The sequence below is a fragment of the Lissotriton vulgaris genome, chromosome 4_1 (genome assembly GCF_964263255.1).
Source record: "Lissotriton vulgaris chromosome 4_1, aLisVul1.2, whole genome shotgun sequence".
NCBI classification, from domain to species: domain Eukaryota; kingdom Metazoa; phylum Chordata; class Amphibia; order Caudata; family Salamandridae; genus Lissotriton; species Lissotriton vulgaris.
The window spans coordinates 773048501-773075163 of NC_141691.1; the positions used below are offsets into that span (position 1 = coordinate 773048501).

At 44.0% G+C, this 26663-nt stretch overlaps 1 protein-coding gene across 1 annotated transcript in view; it reads left to right on the forward strand.

Annotated features, from left to right (window-relative positions):
- Positions 1-26663, forward strand: part of KIF13A (kinesin family member 13A) — a 762232-nt gene that overhangs the window by 338605 nt on the left and 396964 nt on the right. Inside the window, exons 5-7 of the mRNA XM_086965110.1 lie at positions 9608-9700; positions 9815-9995; positions 14281-14368. Of these exons, the coding sequence (XP_086821236.1) occupies positions 9608-9700; positions 9815-9995; positions 14281-14368 (362 nt within the window). The remainder of the gene's footprint in view (positions 1-9607; positions 9701-9814; positions 9996-14280; positions 14369-26663) is intronic.

The following is a 26663-nucleotide window of genomic DNA, read 5'->3' on the forward strand; positions in this document are numbered from 1 at the left end:
ATACGCGTTGCAGAATACTCCATATAGAGTTCCCGATGCGTATTTTAAACTGATTGAAGAGGAGGTTAGAAAGCTGCTTTGGGACGGGAAGCTGCCGCGCATTGCCTAGCCCATGCTGGTTCGCGGGTGGTATGATGGAGGAATTGCCTTGCCAGACATCAATAGCTATTACTGGGTGGCCCACCTCTCAATCATCAACAAATGGGTATATGGTGAGCAGCAGGAACCAGCATGTCGGATGAACAAATGGCTGATGGGCCGGGGAGGGTATAGAGAAGCTCTTTACATAAAGCAGGGTGGACAACAACTCACTGTCTTCACTGCTCTCACTGTTGCCATATGGCACACAGTGTGAGAAAGTGCCACCTTTCTTGCATGGTATGCCCCCACTTTTTGCAGAATTGCTGACGTGCTTTGACTGAGTGTGCCCTGGGCTCCTGCCAATCAGGTGCCCAGGGCCTGTGTTCCTTCCCTAAAACTGAATTAAAGCTAAAACCCAATTGGCATCTCTGGCCACGTCAACCCCTGGTAAATGGTACCCTAGGTACCCAGAGCATTGTCACCAGAAAAGACCCCTAAGGGCTGCAGCACTTATTGTGCTGCCACCCTTAGGGGCCCTGCACCCTGACCCCCACACACTGCCTTTGCAGATTGAGTGTCCTGGTGCATAACTAAACAAAGAGTCGACATGGGACACATCCCTGTGTGCTATGCCCACAAACCCACTACCCTGGCATACATCAGTCACCCCTCTTGCTGGGTGCCCTATGCCAGTGGTGTGGGCACAGGTGCATGAGCCCTGTTCCCCTACAGTACCCAGGGCCATTCCTGGGCACTGTAAGTGCAGTGATTCCATTAAAAGTATATGGTGCTGGGAGGTTGTCATTACGCACACCACAGCACCACAATGGCTACACTGAAGACTGACAAGTTTGATATCAAACTTCTCAGCACATTAAACCCACACTGATGCCAGTGTGAGATTTAATGTAAAATGAACTACAGAGGGCATTTTGGAGATGCCCCTGAAACCTAACCTACAATCCATGTCTTGTCTGAGAGGCTGCCTAGGCTGCCACACAGCAGACATGTTGCTGGACCCCTGGTGGAGAGCCCCCCGCTCTCCTGGGCCTGCAACAATGCACATCCTGGGCTAGGGGGAAGCTTCAAAGGCATACCTATGCCTTTGTGAGCTTCTCCAGACCACTTTCTGTACTCCGCAACTGGCCCCCACCAGTTCTGACCCCCACTCGGGCGGGAAACCCTACATGAGGAAAGGGGGTGTGCCAGCCTGTGCCAACTCCACCCCTCAGGTGGGAGAGGCGAGATGAAGCACAACTCTAGACCCGGCCTTCTTGAGGATGGGGAGCCCTGCCCAATCACAGCTAGGCTCCTGCCCCCCTCTCACAGGAGAGGAGCAGGATAGGGGGTGTACTCACCCCAGGACAGTGACCCATTGGTCCCTGCCCTCACCCGACCTGTAACGCCCCTAAATTTAGTATTTAGGGGCACCCTGAACCTTCCTTCCTTGGATCCCGATTTCGAAACAAGAAAGAAGACCAAGAAGAAGACGATCAGCTGTGCAGCTGCTAACAAGAGGACAACACCAACTGACTTGGCCCCAGCCCTACAGGCCTGTTGATCCTTGAACCTGCTCCTGCTAAATTCCGGCATCTCATTGGGACAGCAACCTTGAGAACCCCGGAGGACCTGCCTGCCTTGACCTCCTTAGAGACTGGGACTCCCATGAGCAGTGGTTCTGCTTAAACAACAATAACCCTGGTGCCAGCCAGGAGCCGCAAATCCAGCCCACTCAGCACCTGCCAAGCCCGGCCTGTGCCCGAGTAGACAAAGACCCTGAGGACGTCCCCCCGGCGATTCTGACCTGGAATCTAGTGCCCACGGACCCTCCTCGATGACCCCGACAACGCCTGCAGCCTCGGAACCAGGGACCCCCCTCAACTGCGACCAGCAGAGGTAAGATTTCCCGACGCCAAAAGACACCCCTGCACCCGGTGCCCCTCGGACCCTTGTGCCCAACTCCGGGGTGCCTACCTATCCTCCAAGATCCCAACTTACCCCTCGAAGTGTTTGTCGCTCCAGAAGATCCTCCATCCCCGAGCCTGCAGCCTTTGTTCACTTTCCAAGATCTCCATTGAATAACATTGAACACCCAAAGGCTCAAAAGCACCCTGCACCCAGCCGCCCGAGTTCCCCTGGCAGTGCAACCTTTGTCCTAATCTACTTCCCCAGTTTCCCTGAGCAAGTGACCAGGAGCCCAGCTCCAACGGCTGTGTGGCCTGCTTGCCAGCAGCCACCAACCTAAGGCCCCCTGCCTCTCATTGGACAACATTGGACCTAACTACCTCTGCACCCGACTGCCCCTATGCCGCTGAGGGTGTACCAACTGTACCTACCTGACCCAGGGAGACCCCAGAGTCTATGCCCAGAACCTTAACTCTGCCAGTTGAGTACTTACCTATAAACTGATAACTCACTTTTTTCCATAGGCTAGCATTCACTGGTTTCACTTGGAAATTTTTTTAAGTGTGGAGTTTTGGAACTTTAAAATATTTCTCTAAAATCATCTGAATAGTGAATTCCGATTTACTCACCTGTTATCAGGGGTGACCTCAGTGCTGCATCTTGTAGCCCAGTACTGACCCTGAAAAGTAATTTTAACTGTGCTTACCAGTAACTTGAATTTCCTCCCATAGGATATCATTGTCTGCTTTTTGCTGAAAAAGTTTGTGTCGATTTTTGAAACGTACAAATATTCTTTAAAAATTGTGCCAACAATAAAAATATAATTACTTGCCTGTTTTAGATAGATGTCCCAGTGCTGAACCTAGGAGCCCAGCACTGGATTACAAAAGTAACGCGAACATACTTTACCTGCAAATTGAATTTCCTTCCATAGGTTAACATTGGTAATTCCACCTGAAAAAGTTTGTCAAATTTTACAATACAATAATATTCCTTAAAAATCACTACTGTAACCAAAACGCTTTTACTTAACTGTTTACAGCTCATGTCATGGGATCGAATCTAGGAGCTAGTCCTTTGGTTAGAAAAGTAATCTACAAAGTAACTAATTGCATTTAACTAAAAACTCCAATTGAGCTCAATGTTGCATTGTGTTTGAAATTGTGTTGCCTATTGCAACAAACTGTAACTATTGTATTCAAAGAGTCTATTGCCTATTTGATAAGCATTTAACTAAAGTAATCCATTCGGGGAAAGTATATTTTGATACCTTGTTGGCTCTAAAATAGAACAGCAGAACACACAAGATGATGGACGGAATGTTGCACAATGGCAAAACATTCACCCCCAGTCACAGATCTGAATTTAATCCATTGTTATTTTGCTCACCAAGCCACCCCAGTTCAGACATGGGCATATGCAAATCAGTCTTCACTCTGTGCCTCATGGGAACAGTCTAGACCGAACTGCCAAGCCAAGTCTTACCTGGACCAGAATCAAGCATCTTAGGACCGGTTTCTGGCTATCATCCGTCTTCAGCCAGTATAGCTTGACTCCAGTGGCTTAGTGAGCACGGAACCCACGTCTGGGCATACCCTTCCCACATACGCCCAGATCTCTGTAATGGGGTAAATGTATGACATTGTTCTGCATTCTGTCCATCAACTGTTGTTTTTGCATTTGTCACCCCGAGTTGGACGGGTATGCTCCGACGTGAGTCCCGTGCTCTCCACACCACTGGAGTCAAGCTATCCTGGCTAATGACGGCTGGGAGCCAGAAACCGGTCCTAGGATGCTTGATTCCGGTTCAGGAAAGACATGGCATAGCAGTTCGGGGTGGACTGTTCCCATGAGGCACAGGGTCAAGACTGATATGCATAAGGCCATGTCTGAACTGGGGTGGTGTGGAGTGCAAAAAAACAATGGATTTAGGCCCAGATCTCTGTACTGGGGTGAATGTATGAGATTGTTCTGCATTCTGTCCATCAACTGTTGTTTTTGCATCTAAAATAAAACAACTATATCTTTTGATACAAAACAATTGGATTGGCCTAGAGTTCAGTTCTTGAGTGTGTGAGATCATTTGCTGACTGAGTGTGTACAACAAATGCTTTAGACTGTCCTCTGATACTGCCTTACGGCTCGACCAAGCTACCACTTTAGAGAGTAAGGTTATATCTAACTTTAGCCTCTGCCAAACCTCTGGGGACTGTGGTCTCTGTACACACTGTACCTTACTTTGGTCCAGTATACACAGAGTCACTTTCTTACACACCTCCACTACAAAACTTGGATGGGGTAATAAACTGATGCAAATGATGCCCCTATGGCATGCAGCAATGCTAGGCAATTTAAGCAATTGCAGAGGATTTGACTAATTAGATACCATTGGTATATCACAAGTTGGAGACTTAATGAAGATAGGCAAAATATTGACATTTGCAGAATTCCAAAATGAATATAAATTAGCCGTCAGCGAGACCTTCCAATACCTGCAAATACGGCATGCCCTATTGAAGGCTACCAAAGAAATAGATGGAATCCTGGAAGCCGCCCCACTCGAAGATAGACTACTGGCAGATCCCATGGAGACCAAACCAATTTCGCTCACTTACCAAAAAATAATTAATAATTCACCAGCCCGTTGAAACATCTATATACTCGCTGGCAGGCTGTTATAGGGGACTTGGAGGAGGAGGAATGGCGTGATGCGCTGGCCTCTTCGCGATAGGTGGCCATACCATCACGTCTGCTGTTGGCCCAACTGAAAGTTTTGCATCGCACATATATCACATGCACAACACTGGTTAAGATGGGCTGTAGTTGTTCTGCAGTCTGTTGACGGAAATGCGGAGAGACTGGTACGTTCTACCACACACTTTGAGAGTGTACCCTGATCCAGACTTTTTGAGAGGCGGTCAATAGGGTGGTTGGCGAAATATTTGGGATTGCCCTAGCGCTATCCCCAATTATAAGCCTGCTGAATACATGGGATGCCACAGATCTCAATCACATGGACCAACTATGGGCAGTCACTGGTTTTATACTAGCGAAGCGTAATATTACACATACATAGGGCGTCAACGAGCCGACAAAGATAGTTGAATGGGAACCAGATGTTGATTGGTGCCTGTTGGCCGAACGAGCGGTCTATACAAATAAAGGATGCCCCAAGAAGTGGGACAAGGTATGGGGGAAATGGAATATATATTGAGGCAACATCTGCACTTCCCCACAAGCACAAGGGCCTGGGCCGGAAATGTTAAGTCAGGAGAGGATTCTTGGACGGGGAGGAGGAGGGGAGGTGATACATGAAAATGACTAGTGTTCAGATGTAATCAGCTGTTCGTGATCTGTTGTGATGATACGTTTAGTTATATGTCACTCTAATAAATTCCAATAATAAGAGTTTAAAAAATCAATAAAAAGACCAGTGTTCCTGCTGTATTTGGTGTCGGCCTCCTTCTCACGAATAATACAATGCTAACTAATTCTACTATCTCAGCCTTCATAAAATCACAAAAAGTAGTATTCATCTTCTCTACCTCCCAATACCGTGCAGGTGCTGCGAAACATAGGCCAATAAATCAGTTGAACCAAGAATGACCTTCACACAGTAAGCTAACAGAAAACAATTTTAAATGAGAACGCTGTGACTCTGGTGCCTGTAATGAAAAAGAGAGTTATGCACAGCAAGCAGAAATGCAATGCACAGCAAGCAGAAATGCTATGTTTACTTTCCAAGATGGAGTTAAGCATCTGGTCCATTTAAGTCCATATCAAAAGCATATACCTTGCCTATTGTTAAACAAAATATATAAATCACTTGTTTTACTTAATCTTGGTGTAAAATAGCATGCACATGTGCAATTAGTGGTCATGCGTGTTACGTTTTAACATTTCATTAAGCACTAATATATGATGGTGACTTTGTCACTAGTTGCTCAACCATCAATAAGCAAAAAATGAGTTTGCTATTGAGAGTTTACATGATTTTCAAATTAAACATATGTAAACATGGACGTCTGCAGAAATGTGTCCGGGGGGGGGGGCACATTTTTTACTTCATCACCATCCCCCTTGCACCCTTCTCCCCTCTGCCTTGCACCCTTCTCCCCTCTGCCTTGCACCCTTCTCCCCTCTTCCTTGTACCCTTCTCCCCTCTGCCTTGCACCCTTCTCCACTCTGCCTTGCACCCTTCTCCACTCTGCCTTGCACCCTTCTCCCCTCTGCCTTGCACCCTTCTCCCCTCTGCCTTGCACCCTTCTCCCCTCTGCCTTGCACCCTTCTCCCCTCTGCCTTGCACCCTTCTCCCCTCTGCCTTGCACCCTTGTCACCTCTTCCTTGCACCTTTCTCCCCTTCCGCCTTGCATCCTAATCCCCCTCCGCCTTGCACCCTTCTACCCTCTGCCTTGCATCCTTCTCCCCTCCGCCTTGCACCCTTCTCCCCTCCACCTTGCACCCTTCTCCCCTCCACCTTGCACCCTTCTCCCCTCCGCCTTGCACCCTTCTCCACTCTGCCTTGCACCCTTCTCCCCTCTGCCTTGCACCCTTCTCCCCTCTGCCTTGCACCCTTCTCCCCTCTGCCTTGCACCCTTCGCCCCTCTGCCTTGCACCCTTCTCACCCTCTGCCTTGCACCCTTCTCACCCTCTGCCTTGCACCCTTCTCACCCTCTGCCTTGCCCCCTTCTCTACCTCGCACCCTTCTCCCCTCCGCCTTACACCCTTCTCCCCTTGCCTTGCACCCTTCTCCCCTCTGCCTTGTACCCTTCTCCCCTCTACCTTGTACCCTTCTCCCCTCTACCATGTAAACATGGACGTCCGCTATTGAGAGTTTACATGATTTTCAAAGTCAACATATGTAAACATGGACGTCCGCAGAAATGTGTCCGGGGGCGGGGCACAATTTTTACTTCATCACCATCCCCCTTGCACCCTTCCCCCTCTGCCTTGCACCCTTCGCCCCTCTGCCTTGCACCCTTCTCACCCTCTGCCTTGCACCCTTCTCTACCTCGCACCCTTCTCCCCTCCGCCTTACACCCTTCTCCCCTTGCCTTGCAACCTTCTCCCCTTGCCTTGCAACCTTCTCCCCTTGCCTTGCAACCTTCTCCCCTTGCCTTGCACCCTTCTCCCCTTGCCTTGCACCCTTCTCCCCTTGCCTTGCACCCTTCTCCCCTCTGCCTTGTACCCTTCTCCCCTCTGCCTTGCACCCTTCTCCCCTCTTCCCTGCACCCTTCTCCCCTCTTCCTTGCACCCTTCTCCCCTCTTCCTTGCACCCTTCTCCCCTCTTCCTTGCACCCTTCTCCCCTCTTCCTTGCACCCTTCTCCCCTTCCGCCTTGCATCCTAATCCCCCTCCGCCTTGCACCCTCTGCCTTGCATCCTTCTCCCCTCCGCCTTGCACCCTTCTCCCCTCCACCTTGCACCCTTCTCCCCTCCACCTTGCACCCTTCTCCCCTCCGCCTTGCACCCTTCTCCCCTCTGCCTTGCACCCTTCTCCCCTCTGCCTTGCACCCTTCTCCCCTCTGCCTTGCACCCTTCTCCCCTCTGCCTTGCACCCTTCGCCCCTCTGCCTTGCACCCTTCGCCCCTCTGCCTTGCACCCTTCTCACCCTCTGCCTTGCACCCTTCTCTACCTCGCACCCTTCTCCCCTCTGCCTTACACCCTTCTCCCCTCTGCCTTACACCCTTCTCCCCTTGCCTTGCACCCTTCTCCCCTCTGCCTTGTACCTTCTCCCCCTTCGCCTTTCACCCTTCTCCCCTCTGCCTTGCACCCTACTCCCCTCCGCCTTGCACCCTTCTCCCCCTCCGCCTGGAATGTTTGCCATGTGACCTGCTATCAATACTCACCTGGTTGAAAAGGGGGGCTATAATGTATCAAAATGTTTTACCCATTCTATGGGTAAATGTGATACTACATATTAGCCAAGATTCTTATGAGCAGCCATTTCACTAATCAGTGAAAGAATTAAACCCTACCAAAAGATCAAATATGATTTTGATGTTCCCAAATTCTCTACATTGCATAAAACAAGTAGATCTGACCTAAAACATGCTTCGTAGCCCTGCACCTTTAATCAAACACTCAAAACTGGAGTAAACAAATGGAAGAAGAAGCAATATTTTAGTGACACCCCTAATCAACAAACCTCAAGCAGAATAATGTTAGACCAAACGTTATTGCTGCTACCTTGTATTACATAGTCACATTTTTTTGGGCCCCTTCAGAAGTAAATAAAGAATGACTCGTTCTCTCTCACTTTCCTTTCTTTTAATAGCATTGTACTTGTTGTGAGGTTCTTAATGTATTTATGCTTGTTTATATGTTTATGCTGATGGTGACTGTTTCCCTTTCAGTGGTCTTTTATTAGGTATTATAGGTTTAAACCAAAAACAGAATAGCCTAAGCATAAACCACAACAGGGGACATAAAGCAGCGTTGGTCTACAATGGAGCAACAGTGGTTGTTTGCTTGTGTTTTTTAATTTTTACTTTTTCCAAATGAAGGCTTATGCTTAGGGTAGCTTGACTATTAGTGTTTTCACTCACCTATATTTTTAGTTGGAAAAAATCAGCTTGCAAAATTAAAGCTCTAGATATGAAGGCAGATCATGGTAGCGAACCTGCCAGTTGTTTTAATGTAAAGGCAGCATCCCGCTTTAACAAGCAAATTCAAATCCGAGATCTTTATCAGTACGCCAAACCTCACAAGTGTTAACAGCAGGTGCATAAAGTGATAAAAAAATGGCCCCTTTGTACATTGCTGTGCAGGCGCTATTACCTATTGAAGCCTCAGTTTTTCTGTTGTATATTGCTGTTCATTGTTGTGTTTTAAGCATGATGCATTTCAGTAAGTCACAGCTGCCAATCAGCGAGGGGTTGGGAAGAAAAGCATTTCATTATTAATATCTTTAAGTTTATAGTAAGCATTATAGTCAAACGACTTTTCTACATTAGTCCTCTACACGTTCTGGGTGATCCCCATACCATAGTCCTTCCCATTCATATTTTTCCACACCCATGCAAGAGTTAGTTTTCCCCTTCAATTCTTCTTTCTCGAGAGGGAGGTCTCGAACTCCATAATCTGGCTACATTTCATCTGGCTGCCTTCAGGTATCTGGCCATGGGTTTTGCATTCCAGATCCCCAGAAGGAGTAGCGTCGCATTTGTTTTTATGGGAATTTCTATTCACTTTTTTTTAATACATTCTCTGGGCTTAGGTGAACATTTCGTTCTTCATTTTTTTGTTTTCTAAAGTCTTAATTTGTGGCCTAGAATGTAGTAAACTAGATGTTTAGAATAGCTTTGTGTAAGTGGTACTGGAAGCAAAGGCATCTCAGTTTCTAAATTGTACAAAAAGACAAGCACCTTTTATGGGAAATAAAGGCTGAACTTGTTCATTTCCTCATAATAATGGGTTGGAATAAAATACCTTCAAATCCGCCAAATTACCCTTTCATACACTCACACACATACGCTACCTAAAATAATAACACATACTGACTTGCTAAAAGCCAGACCTATTGTCTATGTCAATGATATCATACCGCGTTGAGTTAAATTCTGCAACAACTTGGAACCAACTGAAATTTTGTTCTGAAATTTTTTTTCATCTTAATTTTAGGGCAAGAAGTTGTGTTCAAGTGCCTCGGGGAAGGAATTCTCGATAATGCCTTTCAGGGATATAATGCATGTATTTTTGCATACGGGCAAACAGGTAAGAGAAGGTGTTAATACACCAACCTTGAACGTGAGCATTCACTGTTTCTTTGAAATTCAGAGGTACTGTAAATTATATATTTTGACTACTCTCTCCTGGGGTTTCCTGCAGGTTCAGGAAAGTCCTTCTCAATGATGGGTAACGCAGACCAGCCAGGCCTGATTCCGCGGCTCTGCTGTGCTTTGTTTCAGAGGGTCTCCAAAGAAGAGAATGACTCGCAAACCTTCAAAGTGGAAGTATCTTACATGGAAATATATAATGAAAAAGTCAGGGACCTGCTGGACCCCAAGGGGTAAGTGCTTTTTTATGTTTTGTTATGTTAAACTATAGGAGAAACTAGCATTGGCAAAGCCAATGGGTCTCGCCTTTGTAACCTGTAGGCTTTGCCAATGGTTTTAGTGATGTTTTTCTGCATCCCTGATTCTGTTTAGCCTGGCCAAAGATGGAACAAAAAAGGACATTCTGTAGGCGAGCGCTTAAGTAACCACACATGCACCTGCCTACAAAATGACATTGCCATCTTTTTTTCCTTTTATTTACCATTTGAAGAAGCGGGGTGATGAATTGAGGAAGCAGCATAGAGGATGAGGGAGAAGGTAAAGAGAGCTACGTGGAGTGTTGGGTTGGAGAGACTCATGAGTGAGAGAGGGCAGCGCTGAGCATGGGAAAGAGGTACATGGGCGAAAGAGAGGAACATTGGGGGGGGAGAGAACTAGAAAAAACATATGCACCCTCATGGAATGCGTAAGCAAAAAGTACAACTTAGTTCCCTAAAATTGAGCAGTCAAAGCATGTGAAATTACCAATACCATACAGATCGCTAATTTCAGAAAGTAAAACTATTTACTTCTTTCTGAGCCGGGACCCTCATTGTCACCTGAGAAATGTGGAATTACCACAGGAATTACTACATCCGATTCCTGTGATAGTTCCTCATTTTCTGCCATATTCTCACTGGAAAATGTCCTGTGTTACCTAGTGGAATGCCCTGGGTTAATATGGAGTGCAGTAATTCATGCACCTCCTGTAATTCCTCATTCAACCAGAGCTTTTTCTGGCTGATTCAAGAATAAGTTAAACTAAGAACTGAGGCCTTGGTGGTCTTTTACAACAGATGATACATCTCATGTGTTGTCTCATTATTCATACCTTGTTGTCCCTACAATGGGACATTGACAATTTGAAGTCAAGCCATATGCCTAAGTAATCATAAATTGAAAATTATTTTTCAATCAGCTTGCCATAAATGTTTCATTTAAATACACTTTTTTGTTAATGACCATGAATTTTGTTGATTTGCCTTATTAGTGATTAGTTTGCTTGTGCAATAGTTTCAAAACTCTTCAATAGATGATAACGTTTCTAGTTTTGTCTAGTTTAGAGCAAAGTGTAATCAGCAAACACGTATTGACTAAGCCAATAGGTCTCATTTCTAATGCGAGCTGTTGCCTTTGCCAATGTTTGTCTGTAAACTTTTACTTTAAAAAATAAAAGAAAAACACATTTTAAAATACTGGAGGAAAAGCAAACACATATATTATGGTATCTCAAAACTGTACATTGAATTAAATGTTTTCAATCTTTATGGTTTATTTTTCAAATATGTTTCACTCAGTAGAACAGGGAGCAGATATATGGATCTCCAGGAGAAGGGTAATGCTAATTACACCTTCTGTCTCATACCTTCAGTCTCAGACACCAGCTGACTGAGTGCAGCAGATGGTCCTTCCCCCAGGGCCATGAATTCATTTGTGTGCAAAACGTGTGCTTCAATGCAATATGTGGAATACAGGACAGAAAACAAAATAAAGTCTGCTCTTCAACTGTACCCCATCACAAATATCTGTGTTGCTGTGCTTGTACAGACAAGCAGGGAGGAGTGTGGAGCAATACAGCGTGAGGGGAGGAAGGTTGAAGCAGCATACCAGGGAGCGAGCTAGAAAGCGCAAGCACTCTCATGGAATGCTAAATGAAAACAAAAAAAGAGTTCTGTAAGTGTGAGCAGTGACAGGATACAAGTCAGCCAATCAGAAGCATTGTAAAGAGGCTTTGCTTCAGACGAACACAAGAAACCATCAAATAAGAAGCAAGCAAATGAGGTGAAGCAAGCAAATGAGTGATAAAAAAGCCAATCAGTGTAAGTTCATGGTATGGTCAAAATAGGTCTTTGGCAACCAGATAGCTTGCGCTGTCTGGTAAGCTCGACATAAAATGGAGAATCACTGTGTTTTTCTTTTCCCAATTTGGGCATATCTAAATTCTGGTCTGAAATGTATTTTTATATGCAGGTTAAAAAGTAGCATTTCTTTGCCGCTCTGCTACCGTTGTTGGGAAGTCGGCAGAGCATTGTCCCTCTTTACCATTTTCTACTCTGCTAATGTTTGCTACTGTAGAAAGGGCCTGACTGGCTGTAGTGGGCACTGGGTGTTACCCAGTGGGTGCCGGTTTTGGACCCCTGGGGGCAGTTTTTTGTTACCGGGGTCCGATTTTCAAGCATAGCTGCAATATTGGCCCCCCTGTAACAAAAGCAGCTGCAGTGTCCCCCTCCCCCTGCACCCCCATATAAATGGGTGCAACTGTAGCCAATCTCCACAAACTTGGGACAGAGTTGTAGACTGCAGTAACAATTTCACATAAGATTGGGGGCAACAGGTACACCCCTTCTCGATGGGCATCTGTGAGCACTCTTATTTGGGCCAGGTGCCCTATTTGATTTAATGTCTTCGCTTAAGATCAAATATCTGGCCTCCTCATGATGAATTCCAGATCTCAGGGGTTGATGTTAGAATCATTTCTGCTTGTTCCTAGAAAGTCGAGGAGTAGATGACTCTGGGGTGTTCATTTTCTGCTACGCATTAAACTCTCTGTTTAGAGCATTTGAGGCTTTCTGAGCCGTCCTTCGTATGCACAGCTCTGAAATGCGTAAGCCAGTCACTTGCCTCTGCTCCCAGATCTAAGTTCATTGGACTCCCTTGCATACCCAAGATACCATCTCTCAGAATCCTCTGGTATCTTCAACATTTATTACTGCATCCCAAGTCCGACCACACGACAGCTACTTCTTTGTTTATCATGGTCTCATACAAGTATAAGTATAACTTAAAAGAAATATAAACATTTATTGACCTAGTAAAATGCCTGTATGATGCATCTCATTATTGCTCGGAAGAGAACATACATAAAAAATATTACACGTGACACGCATCACTCAAAAGTTGCTTCAGTATTTGCTGTAGATGTTGGTGCTGTAAATGTGAAAATTGCAGCTTGATGGCCTCATAACATACAGTACAAGGGTAAGCAAAAAAGCGGCATTTAAAGATCATGATTTGTTTAGCTCATATATCACAATTATGGTCCATACATTTATTGTATTTCCAATTGTACTCTAAATATCACACTGTTGCATGTTAATCACGCTAATGTGATGGTAAATAAATGTAAATGCGAAAATGATCTAGGTCAGTTTGCATTAGCTAATTTAGAAACAATTGCATCTCTAATGAAATAAAACATGCTTTTACAAGTTTACTTTATTAATGATATGTACAAATCACTTTCTGTAAAACAGACTCAACACAAAGATAGAAACCCATTCCTATTTTAAAAAATATTTAAGGTTTCTCAAGTTTGTGTTAATCTTAGTTTCTAGTCTCTTGCTGTTCTCTTCAACACACAGACCCTTCTCAGCAAAATAATTTAAAGCAGAATGGACACTATTTTGTAAAAGAGGCCTATAGTAACGCAAGAATCACACACAGTTTTCCTACTTTACTTCAAGAATCCGATTATAGCTAGCTCCCCTATTGGACCTTGCTCCTCCTGCGGATCTGTACTGACAAAACCAATTCTCAGTCACTGGTTGAATCGGGGGAGAGCGAACATTCCATCCAGGAGTATAAACCAATTGCTGTTCTACCACTGGCTCCTCCTCCATCATTGGCGAATGGGGAGGTAGCAGGGGACATTTGGAGGGGACAGGGGAAGGCTGCATCGCATAGTTGGGTAGGAGTGGTAGAAGGAGAGAAAATGAAGGGAGCTAAGCAGAAACTGAAAGTATCAGACTGATCCTACCACTGCCTGACCCTCTGAATTTGAAATACAGAAATGGCAGACCTCACCCTCACTATTGAAGATGTATATTTATCCTTCAGCTGTCCCTTACAGGTGTCTTTAAACCCGTTATGCATCATTACCACACCAAAGCACAGCAAGATTGGCTGACCGAAGAGCCGGTCTTTGAGACTGACTCTTATTTCAGGGAAATATTTATGTTCATTGTATATGTCTGTGATTAGCATCCATTCCAGATGTCCAGTAGCATTAGTTATTATAATCAATATATACGGATTCAGTGTGGGGAGCAAACAGCCCTTTAGCTTTTCTAGTTTCATCATATCTTTTATGCTGTAACCTGCGCATAAATTCCCATTTTCAATAGAGTTTTATTTTCCAGGGTTTTTGTTAAAGATTAAATATCTGCCTGTTAACGCTGAGCCAATTAAGGCTAAACATTTTTTTTTGTTGCTTTGTGTGCATTTTACTTTGCTTCCACTAACTTCACCTTCCTGCCACAGGAACCGCCAGCCCCTCAAGGTTCGAGAGCACAAGGTATTGGGACCATATGTGGATGGATTGTCTCAGCTGGCTGTGACTAACTTTGAGGTGAGTCTGCCCGTTATGCATCTCCTAGTCTGCTCTGGGGTTCTCCTTTGAATCCTTCGCTATGTTCAGATTCTGTCCTTACATGCTTGAAAGCTAATCCAAAAATTGTTTTTCTGTCCTATAAAGGTAATCATAACGATTCACTGTATTTGCAAGTTTGCTTTTGATCTGTTTCATATAAACTGTACATTTGTTTTGCAAGATGATACAAATTATGTGTTGGTTTACAATTCTGGAAACACTAATTTAGATTCCTAAAATCTGAATCTGTTTCCTCTTAATTAACAGGTGGTTTTGAATTTTAAAAAATCCGCCTCTCCATCCTCTCTAATGGAAAAAACATATTTTGTTTTTTGATTGCACATACGTACCTGAAGTTAGTACAGGGTTCACGGACTAATGGGCTGCCAAAGGACGCAGTGGCCTTGAAGCCTAATATTGTAGACCGCAATCTAAGCAGGGCACAGTGATGACAGTATTAAGTTCTTCTCTGCAAACGGCCAGATGACAATTTACAACTGTCTTTGTAGTACGCTGTGCATCAGCATGTTGTGAATTAAGCAAGTGCTTTGGTGTTAAATACAATGTTCAATCCGTCAGCCAACCGCACCCAACCCTCTTTGTGAACCTCCCAAAGACATCCTCACACTACACTCTCTCTTGCTAGCGGTCAGCTAGGGCAGTAGTAATAGCAACCAGGTAGAACCAGTGGCTAATTTGTAAAAGCAATAAGTGCCAGGGCTCTCGTCAGGAGGCAGCTTCCCCCACATTACTCCTGTAACGCTGCCTAAAACAGAGCCAACTACTAATCAGGAACTGGGGAGAGGATTTGGCCTAATGGACAGAGTTGCTGGCTTTGGAACTGGAGAACCAGGTTCAAGTCTTGGCATCCGCTCAACATCCTTTGATTTGGGGCAAATCACTTAATCTCTGTGCCTACCAAAAATGAGTGCGAAACTATAGCTCTTGTTGATGATTAACTGCTGGTGCTGAGCGCCGGAAAGCACCAGCACAAATTAAGCACTGGGAAGAACGTCAGATTAAGCCGGCAGAACTCCATGTTGGTATTAATGCAAAGAGCTCAAGTTTGTGTTGGTTGTGGGTAACAGACCTTTCCTGAAAAAACACTTTTTATTAAGTTTACTTTGAAAATAGTATTTCTATATCTTAAACTGCACATGGATCAGATATCAATATTTACACACTGTCCAGTCCCTGTTCTTAGTCCCACCACCTGCCTCCCATTTTACAATGCTTCTGTGGACAGCTTCTGGATTTGTAAACCTGTGTCTCGTGGGTAACACACTTGATTTCAGTGGCGGTGTTCATGTCGAATTATGATTTTAAGAAACATCTACTTAAGTGCTGATAATATTAGAGCCCCAGCAGACACATTATTTTACACTACAGGAACCATGAAAGGTTTCCTGGATTTAAAAATTCAACTGGACTTGCATCTGAAATTAACTTCTGGAACTTCCGAGAGCATGGAAAGAGGTTCAAGGACAAGTTGTTTTAAGTAGGTGTGTGCGAAACTCGCGTAATTTGCTGAAGTGTAATTGCGCACAATTACCACAAAATTACGACTAATTATGTGAAATGCATTTCTCACACACAAAAAAATCCCGAATGGTCCATTAGGGTAAAAATTCCACTTGAAAATGTTATTTAGATTTTTTCAAAACACTACTGCTCATATTTGGATTTTTTGTTTTGCACTCAAAAATTACCAAATGGTCCGAATGGTTAAAAATCTGCCTGAAATGTGTCTTGACAAAGCTCACTTTAAAAATCTGCCTGAAATGTGTCTTGACAAAGCTCACTTTAAAAATTCAGCAAAGAGTACATCACATCTCAGTTTAAAATTGCTCCCAACAATAACACGATGTAGGCTAATGGCGTAATTTTGCTAACTTCGCTTAAATTCTGTATCAAGTACTCTGCTAAATTGTAAGATTCATTTGGAATCCACTTGATTAAATATTGAAGAATATAACTTGCTAACCAAGACCACTCCTTTGCTCTTAGCATGTCCTCTCACACATCTTGCTGTTCGTCATAAGTCCTCTAGTCCCTGTTCTCTTGTCATATGTACTCTCATCCACATGTTCACTCCCTCCGCCACACACTCTGACCTCAATTGCACATATTCTCACTATTTCATACAGACATATTCTGCGCCTCATCTACAAACTCATCCCTTTTCCCAATAGTTACCCAATGTCAACTCTCGCCTCCATCTCCTCTTCCGCTCCTAGACTCATTTTCACATGCCAGATCCTCTCACAATCTACACTCACTTTCATATCCTACATTAACTCTACTAGTTTATCTACTCACAACCTGCTTACTTGAACCCTGATTCTTCTGAAATGCTGTGACACGTTTTTATTATATAGTTTGAGACTGCAGTAGTTCCCAGAGCCTGTGGTGGGCCAAGCTTCAGATATGTTTTTCACTGCCTAACTGTACCTTTATTTACTTTGGGAAGTTACTAGCATAGTTATACTGAACAAAGCAGCACATTTCGGAAAAGTGAACAAGATTAAATTAATAATAATGTTTCACAATACCTTCCTCTGGAAAAAAGGGAATTTCCATAAAGCCCTGAGATTCTAAATAACATTTTAGAAAAATAGAACAAAATATTTGTCAATTACTCCTGAAACCATAGGGCAATCAAGTTCTGAAAAGAATATATAATTTTTGTCTTCGACACTACTTTGGTAGACGCAATATCACCCTAGTTTGTGTTGCCTAAGCCATGAAATTAGTGAGGCCAGGAGGTGTGCTCTTTGCGACCTATATCTCTGACACATTTCTATAGAAACTGCTTCAGTTTATAGTTTTTCTCTCCCCATCTCAGATGTATGGATACATAGCTGAGTAGCAAAGGTTCTGCGGATTCCAGAGGAATTGTTTACATCATTCACAGAAGTTTTATTTCTTCTTCTATTGCACCCAAGCATTGAGAAGTATTTTTCTTACATTACATCTTGTAGTTGGATTCACAACTGAAAACCTACGGAATCTACTACCTAACCATAAGTCATACCATACCATAAGTCAGACTATCTGTCTTCCACTTACAATTGAAGTGCATATGCGAGTGCGTTTCATGACCTGCATCCCAGATCACTCTAGAATTCGAGAGTGGAATTACACATTTAAAAAAATTAATATAAACGTTACACTACTTCAATACAGTTACATGATCAACAATTTCCATTTCACCTGATAAAATAAATGTGATCAAAGGCAATTGAAAAGTATGGTTCACCTGAGAGAGTCTGTATGAACACTTGTCAAATCTATTTACAGAAAATGGGGTACTCACTTTTTCTAGAAGTCAAAAATGAACAGTTCAATACTGCATTCCACTTTCCACTGATATTTCCTCTATCTTGTTTGCCAGATTTCAAGACTCTTCTCTCTAAAGCTGTACACAAGGGGATCCGCAAACCTACTCAGGGAGCAGAGGCGGCTCCTCATATGGGGTGCAAGAGCGGGGATCCACTAAGTCGTCATGCCTCACTCTGCATATAATTGCTTTCATATTGCAGCTTTTAGATGAAAACAAGCTATCACGCCAATCGATTGTTTGCATGTAATAGCTTGCAAGCAAAAGAGGGTTCCACCAGCTGTATTGTGCATGTGTCAGGCGGGGGCTTTGACAGCACGTCCTAACACAGACACAATACACATCTGACATGCTGCAATAGCTTCAGGCAGTGGAGCATATCAGATAACAGGGCCTGTCTGTCATGTGCCCTTATCCCCTATCAGGAGACAAGATATACTCCGAAAAGACAGCCTTACACCCTATCTGAGCTTCTAATTGGACATCAGGTAGTGAACCTCGCTCTGAATCCAATAGTTTGAGTACAATTCTTAGAACTGTTCGCCTGCTCGATAGAGTGTGAAAGTGAAAGGGACGTTCGTTTTCAGGGTTCTTGGAGTTGATCTGAGTTGAGTGGCGTTGTTAGCTTGGATTCGGAGGCTACTGATGAAGATTGGGGGAGTAGCCTCGGATTGTGGCACAGTGAGGAGGTTAGTTCATGACTTCAGTACTGTACACGTTGGAGTAAGGCATGAGAAAGTTCTGTAAGATCATTCAACACTACATATTTTATACATATTTTAATATCAGTTTTGTGGAAGGTATATTATGTTGAACGGATGGTTCCAAACCACTGAAATGTCTGGTATTAACAAAATTAATTTATCTTCTTATGGAGACTGGGGTTTAAACAGTTCTTGTAAGGTGTCCCCAGGCATCTGCTCACTACTGATCTCCTGACCTCTTTCTACATCAACAGTCACACTTCTTCTTGAGACATTGTGGAGACTGCACAGGCAGCTTGGTTCACCACTCTACATCACTCTACAAGCTAAAAAATGTTCTCCCATGTTTTCATGCCGTTATTTGGACTCTTATCCTGCCTCCCGATCGTAAAGAAATACAACTTGAATCACATCACTGGGTCTTCGGTCACATTTCATCAACCAAATCCATTTTGAACATGGAGAGTCAATAAGGTCAAATTGAAATATTTAAAATTTCGAAAACTTAAAGCACGTCTTTTATAGTCATTATCTTGTTGTATTTATTTTAAGTTCTAAGATTATGATGGCAATCTTACCAGGCACACCTTCATAGTTATGTCACATAGATTCGTGTTTAAACGTTTTAAATTTGCATGGTAACCATATGCTGTTCAGCATAAACTACTATAGAAGGAAAACCTGCAGCACGCAAGGCAATATATTCGATAAAAACCATCTGTTTCACGCTCTATTACCCTTAAGTCGGTGCTCACGGGTCCCCCGAGTGGAATGGCGCAGGTCTTTATTTCTCACGAGCTGCCATTTGGATTGGGACCCAGCCATCCAATCAGACTTTGCCGCTTTGAAATACAGTGGCCCGCTCGGCTCATGCAGCGGTTAATGCTCTTAAATCCAGCCAGCTGTGAAATAAACATCTGCGTCTAATGTAAAATAAATGCAAATTCTGATCAGCTGTGTGTCTGACGCCAGCGCGCAGTGATTTCTGAAAGTGCCCTCAGTGTGAAAGAGAAGAGGGGTAGACCTTAGGTTTCTGAGCCATCACTGGGGGCGAAATGTCTGCCTTTTGGATAAAAGGGGCCTGGTTAGGCCGAGACGATAACTGGACCGTACTTTAAGCAGGGACTGGAGTCCTAGAGTTCAAGGCTCTATTTAATGTTCTAACCCCCAACTAGTCCCGATTAATTAAGGACCAGAATATAGGAATTGGTGATTTTTCTGCACAGACCATCAGTGTTGACAGCAAAACTACAAGCCCCAGAATGCAGCAGGTTATTTGTGAAAATGTCAGGAGTGTCTCAAGGTGTCGCACAACACTGGGCACTGGGCAGCTTGGCACCTGTGTATTTCAATTAATTGTAGCTCACACTGTAGATTGAATAATCACACATTGTGCATTAGATCGAAGCCCAATTTTCAAAATACAGATCCACAAATCCCGCTGAAACCACATTGTTCTGTGTATATATGATGTATTCCCTTAATGTTCTAATGTACCCTGTTTAATTAGTTTCAGTGCATAAAAGTCTGGACTTTAATTTAAGTCTTTTACGAGTAGGCAGAGAGATATTTTGATCTGTATTGTGTTTTTTGGAACAATTCCTTACTCTGTGCCATAGCCTTTCAGTATATAAAGATCTCGGGTTTATCGATACCTTTTGTCTCCTAACAATATGTTCTCACTTTTTCTGCTTTTAGCTGGTAGTGCCCTCTTGGAGCAGCCTCTGAGCGGCTACATTACAACGTTTCATCCCTGCCTTACAATATTTTGAGACTTTTTAACTTTCCCCTAAAAATTCCAGAACCTGAGTTGGCACAGGAAATAACTCTCCTAGACGTTTGTGGGGAAAGTTATGCTTTCTCCACCTGTTCTAGGACTGGAGTTGGAATACGCCCTGTTGCCATGAGGCCGCAAATGTTCGCAAACAAATCGAGGCCGCCTATGACTGCAGCAGCAAGAGTTGGTAAGATTGCAGCTTCCATGTCATTTTAACCGTCACAAACTCTGGCAGCTCCCAGAATGTTCCAGAGTTATCTTAAGGGAAAGAGGGTAAAGTGCATGTTGTGGTTGTGACACGGTACCACAACCACAGTGTCAAGTGAAAGATATTGGAAAGGCCACGCGCAGATGACATCGCTGGAGGAAGGTGGGCTTTGAGATTTGTTGAAGGGCAGATGGCAGGCACATGTTAAGCTTAAATACCTAGATACACTTCTATGTGAACCATAAGAGATTTTGCATGGTACGAACTGGAAGAAAAAAACAGAAGCTGCCTTTATTTTGGAAAAAAAACATGTTTCCAAACTATTCAACTTAAAAATGTTTATAGTAAGGGGAACATGGCAGAATGTGCATATTAAACTTAGGTCAGTAATATGAGCAAGTGGTATGATCACCTCTGTGCATAAAGTGTTACTTTTCACCATCCTCTTTAAAAATATTTCAGAAGACTGTTTAATGTGGCCGTAGATCAGGTGTTGGTCAACAATATGATGGGTGCACAATGCACACACACACATCCTCCCTCACCACCCATTCTTTGCTGCAAGGATGTATGGTATGATTAGAGAGTTTTCAAGGAATGCAGTGGCGCGTTTCAAGACAATGGAATACACAGTTAAATCGTACTATTGGTAAATATGATTGGAAAAAAGTAGGTCACTGTGCACATTATTTAATCATGATTACAGACCTGTACAAGTGCATTATTGCTCATTTGTGTTCTGTTCCTATTTGCCAAAATATAATCGATTTAGAAAATACACATAACACTCAGACCAGAAATGTTATTGTTGGGGATAAAACGTTTTGTAAGTTGATGAAGCAATGTGGTAATAGACAATGTATCTTTGATCGCATGCTTATGGCATTGTGGGAATGTGTGAAATTAGGATGAAACAGTAGTACTCTGATAGAGTTGGGTCGAAAAACTTCAATATATTTTAAAGAATTTCAAATGCCTTCATGGAAAGTGCATGTCCGTTTAAAAAATAAAACTGTAACGGGGTGAAAAAAAGTCTTTGTGTAATAAGTGTATGAAAAAAAAGAAACACGAATTATCCACGTTCTCAGCTTTTTTGCGCACTTAAATTGAAATGATTTTTATCAATTAGATTTACAAAGTGTTGATAAGCCTCTGCAGAACATCCGAACTTAACTCATTCTGGAGAGGAGGAGGTTAAAAGTTGTAGTCCATTCTTTCATATATGCTAGAAGTGAACTCAGTTTATAGTATGGGAATTGGAAGTGAATGGAAAATGTTTCCAAACACATAAAGGATCACCCACCAGCAAGGCCATGAGTAATTTATTATCAGGCCGCCAGCTTTTATCAGTGTATCATTTTAGTTTAGACCCAAGTCAGTCACCGTGTTAAGGAATTGAAATCTACTCCTGTCTGTGCGGCTAACCACTGGAGCCTTATTAACTTCCCACTGCTGAGTTTTGGACTGCTTATATTTTACAGCTGTTTTTTTATTGCACCTGACTAAGTGGAACTGCAATTTTCTGATTTAGAAGCCACAATTGTCCTTGTAATCGCGGTCCTCTGTGGTTCACAGGAAAAAATGGGCGACTATAACCTAGTTTCTCAGGTCAGCGTTCTGTCTGACTCAAGAGGTGTTAGGTAATTCTTGAGACAAGCATTGAGGTATTCCTTGGAAACACAGGAACTATGGACTACTGTGAGCTGCCAGATTTGCATGGTACCCGTTATTTAGGGTTAGACGTTTAGGAGGCAGCCAAGACTTACTGCCCTAAAGGGTACTATATAGTTCACATAACACATGCATCAATTGTAATAAAATATAATGCTCAGTTAGTGTTTGTTTTTAAAAAACACACATTTTTTAAAGAAGACTTTTATTATCATACAGATAATATGCACAGTAACTTTAGGAAGTTTAATGGAATTAACAATTCTCAGTGGGTGTCTCTCTATAACTTTTTTGTGTCTTATCCTATGCCTACAGACACTTGTCAGAGGATACAGTAAATTGGCTAAACCCAACTATATAGCCAAGCTCAGTGTCTGAATTACATGTTTGTGTTGGCATAGTTCGATACCCAATGTGGTACTCTTAAATTCTCTCTTACACTGCTACAGAGGAGCTGTGAATGGGTAACTGCAGTGGCTAACGTTGGTATACCACTCTTGCCTCCAAACTTGCATCAGCGTTGCTTGAAGAACAGTTGCATGCCACAGGCACACAGCCCTAATCTCATGCAAGACTTGACAACAAGTGGGCCATGAAGCGGGGTGCAGGTATATGTGCCTCAGAAGGGCAGATGGGCCACTTTAAGAAAGATGCTTGGCAGTGCAGCGTACAGGCTCATGGGTCTGGCATGATATCAGGGCTTCCTGACTATACTCATAAGTTAGGTAGCAGATCAGGCTAGGTAACTGTTTAAAGTTCCCAGTTTTGGCAGAATCGACTAGGCAACCTCCTCAGTGCAAGGTTCTGAACACTGAACGTGGGCTGTAGACTGAAGAGGGCTCATTTCTCGCAGGGCAATCTACCTCTGCGTCTCCATCAGCAGCAGCAGCAGCTTGGGGAATAGTTCTTACCCCCAAAGGGACTCAGCCAAGTATTCTGTCCCCTGTGCTTGCTTTCCTCTATACTGGCTTGAAGAGTTCCATGAATAACAATGCATATGCTGCAGAGACCAGCTTATATTTACTATCCGGGTAATTGGCTCAGATTAAACTTCCAGGTTACATTTACATGTTCGAGGGTAACAAATCAAGACAAAGTGCATTTACCTTCCAAGGCTCCAACTTCCCTCCCCCCGGCCCCCCCCCCCCACCCCTATTTTGCAAAGCCTAATGAGTTTCTGTCAGGCTAAGCAAACATTAGCCTGACAGTCCTCATGTCATAGGCATCAATAAACATCTGTTTTTCAGAACCAAGATTCCTACAGGTAAACGTGGCTTTACAAATACACGTTATGTTATGTTTAGGCAGCCAGGTGCTTTACATGCACTAATCCACAGACGCATGGCAGCATGAGTCAAGGTTTGGTGGGCTAAAGTTCTCACAGCCCTGAGGGCAGTGACCTCAGTCTGTCAAAACTCTACAAGGATCCGCCCCTGCTGACGATGGGGAGCATCACTGGTAGAGTCATCCCTGGGTGCTTCAGGTTTAAGGCCTTAAATGCCCAGGGCTGTCTGCTGTCTATCAATTATGCCTCACCTCATCCTTTTGCAACTCTTTTTAACAAATATTTCTTTATTGGCATTTTCAATTCCCTACAACAATTATCAAAACACCGGCAAATTTTATCAATCATGTCCGCATATAGTACAGCAAAAATCACCATTAAAGCAAAATCACAATAATATAGCATTCAATTGTAAAGCAATATGGAGAACCGCATAGTGCATAGGTAGACCAGACTTCTATTGTTCAAGCTATAGCCCTCCGATGAGGGAGGTGGGTCAGGTCAATACAATCCCCAAATTATTGCCAACAAAATATATCCATTTTGCCGCAATTATCAAAATTATACAAACTCAAACATGTTTCATCAATCTGGGAAACTGGAAACCTGGGGGCGGCCATGGGGAGGCCAATGGTACAATCTGTATATGAGCAAAAATAAGCGAAAAGGTATGGAGGGCTAAGCATCAAGGGTATCCGTGTGGCTATCTGTATGAGAATGCTCTCTGTGTCGTCCACCACTAGGACGTCCAGTAGCGAGGTCTCTCACTATGTGTGAGGGGAAATCCAATCCCAGTGTAGGGACTCCTCAAGGCTGACCTTTCAGCAGCCAACCCACTCAGTGTAAAAGCCATGGGGTACTAAGGACTATGTCCGTTCTCAAGTACTGGCATCCAATTTTTCCTGCAGCTTAAGCACATGTGTCCCAAGGGTGACCACAATGCCTCTCCTCGTGTATGTGAGTTGTGTGCCATAACATCAGCCTCAGCAGTCGCACACTTAAGAGGAACCCGGAGCCACCAGTTGATCGAGGGTGACTGCATTGCTTTCTACGATATGACTATTAGTCACTTGAAGAGGACCATAGCCAGATCGTCCAGTTTTAAATAATATTTAGTGTGTTTTATGCGCTTGGTGGTGCCAAGTAAGCAGAGCTGGGGTTCAGACAAAAGATGCACATCGATTACCGCCAACACATGTTCCATAACTTACACCAATATCTGTGCTACCGAGGGCCTTTCCCACACCATGTGGAGGAAGGTCGCATCATAATGACCACACCGAAGGCACACGAGGGCCACCCCCGAAAACATCTTATGTAGCCAGTGTGGTGTGAGGTAATTCTGATGCAAATACTTAAACTGGGTGAACTTGAGGCGAGCATTGCGAGAACCCGTTGTACCTGTTCAAGCGCCATCCTCCACTGCTTGGCAGTCAGAACTGTTCCCAGACATTCGTCCCAGCGGGGCTTGCCAAGCAGTGCAGGTTAAGCGTCTTGTAGCGCTGCATATAATACCATAACAGCCTTACGTCCTTGTCCGTGCGTCAGTATACACGGAAACCCATGATGTAGGGTTGGGGCCTCTTGACCCACCGTCAAGGTGTCTGATTTCCAGTACAAGAGCATAGTAGGTCAGGAATGGACCTACTCCCAGGTGGTTGACATGCTGCAGATCCTGAAAGTAATGCAGATCCCTATCATTGTATAGGTGTCCGATGCAGCACACCTCTGCCTCCTGCATAGGTGCCGGGTCCTGGGCTCCCAGCAGAGCCTTCATCCTAGGCATGCTCCAGAGTGGTAATTGTGGGGCTTAGGGTGGCATATCTCGTCATGGCTGGATATATCTATTCCTGCAGTTTTTTGCAGTATGTTCCAGTCTACTTGTTCCCTGGGGTGGGCCACAATGTAATCGCAGCCATTTCAATAGACCTAAACCACCCAGTTCCTCTCTAACCAATCTGTCCTTGCCCATTAGTTCCCCAGCCAGCCAGAGCATGGGCCACTGTAGTTGTGACACCGCAAAGTAGAGCTCGAAGTTGGGCACTCGCATGCTGAGATATTTGACGTCCATCCGCACCCTTGTCCATATAAAGTAGCCTAACCCATCTCAGAAACTTGAGGCCCATCTTCAAGGACCCTAGGACCAGCAGCAAATATGACCACCCAACTGTATCAAAAGCCTTCTCGAAGTCAAAGGAGACCGCTACAGGGAGATCTACAAACCTTGCAACTGCACCCATAATGTGGCACATTCTTTATGTGTTATAAGAGGTGGGTCTGTGGGTGATTAACCCGCATTGATTGGGTGGATCAGTAACTGGAGCATCTGTAGGATTGGGAGCAAATGGTTCACCAACACTTTGCTCAGGATTTTATCATCCATATTCAACGTTGACAAAGGGCGATAGGAGCTTACCTCCAGGGGCACGCTCACAGATTTGTGCCACACCACTATAAGGGCTTTACGTAAAGATTTGTGCAGCCTACCTTGCTGGTGTGCCTCTTGATAAATTGTGAGCAATTTGGGTGCGAGGTTAACCCTGGACAGAGCATAATATTCTACTGGAAACCCATCCGTTCCTGGGACTTTATTGCAAGCCATATGGCACATTGCCACCTGTGTTTCCTCGAGCGGTATGGATTGCTCAAGTCCCTTTAGCTCTAGGGGGTTAATACATGGGAGAGCCTCCCCAGTGATGTAGTTAAGGTGCAGCCTGGGGAAGGGTCAGGAGGGGGAATACAACGCCTCGTAGTACTGGGCAAATACCTTGCATATATCTGCCTGGGAAATCACAATGTCACCTGTAGGAGTACGAATCTCCCAAATTATAGCCCTATGAACCATGGAGTGTAGAAGCCATGCCAACGTGCGGCCCAGTTTGTCCCATCTGCATGTTGTCAAGCCAGGGAAGCCTTATAGTCAATATTGTTAAGGCAACTTGCTTCTTCCTGATTTTGACCCCTCCAGTCCCGAACGAGCCTCAACCACTGATACAGCCTCTAATTCAGTGGTGCGCAAACACGCCTCTAATGCCAGTACACTACATATGAGGGACGCCTGTCCCCCCCCACACACCCCGCTCTCCTGCTTAAGTCTTAATGCAATGTTTCCTCAGAACATAACTTCATGGCATCCCATTCAATGCCTTTGGACCCTGCAGAGTCTATAGTAGTGAAGCGGGTAAGCACTGATGGTCTCCCTGTATACTGCATTGAGGAGGGCCTCTGCCCGTGATCGCCAGGTCAGTATAAGCACCCTGTCTTCCCCCTGTGGAAGGTCACCTTAAAC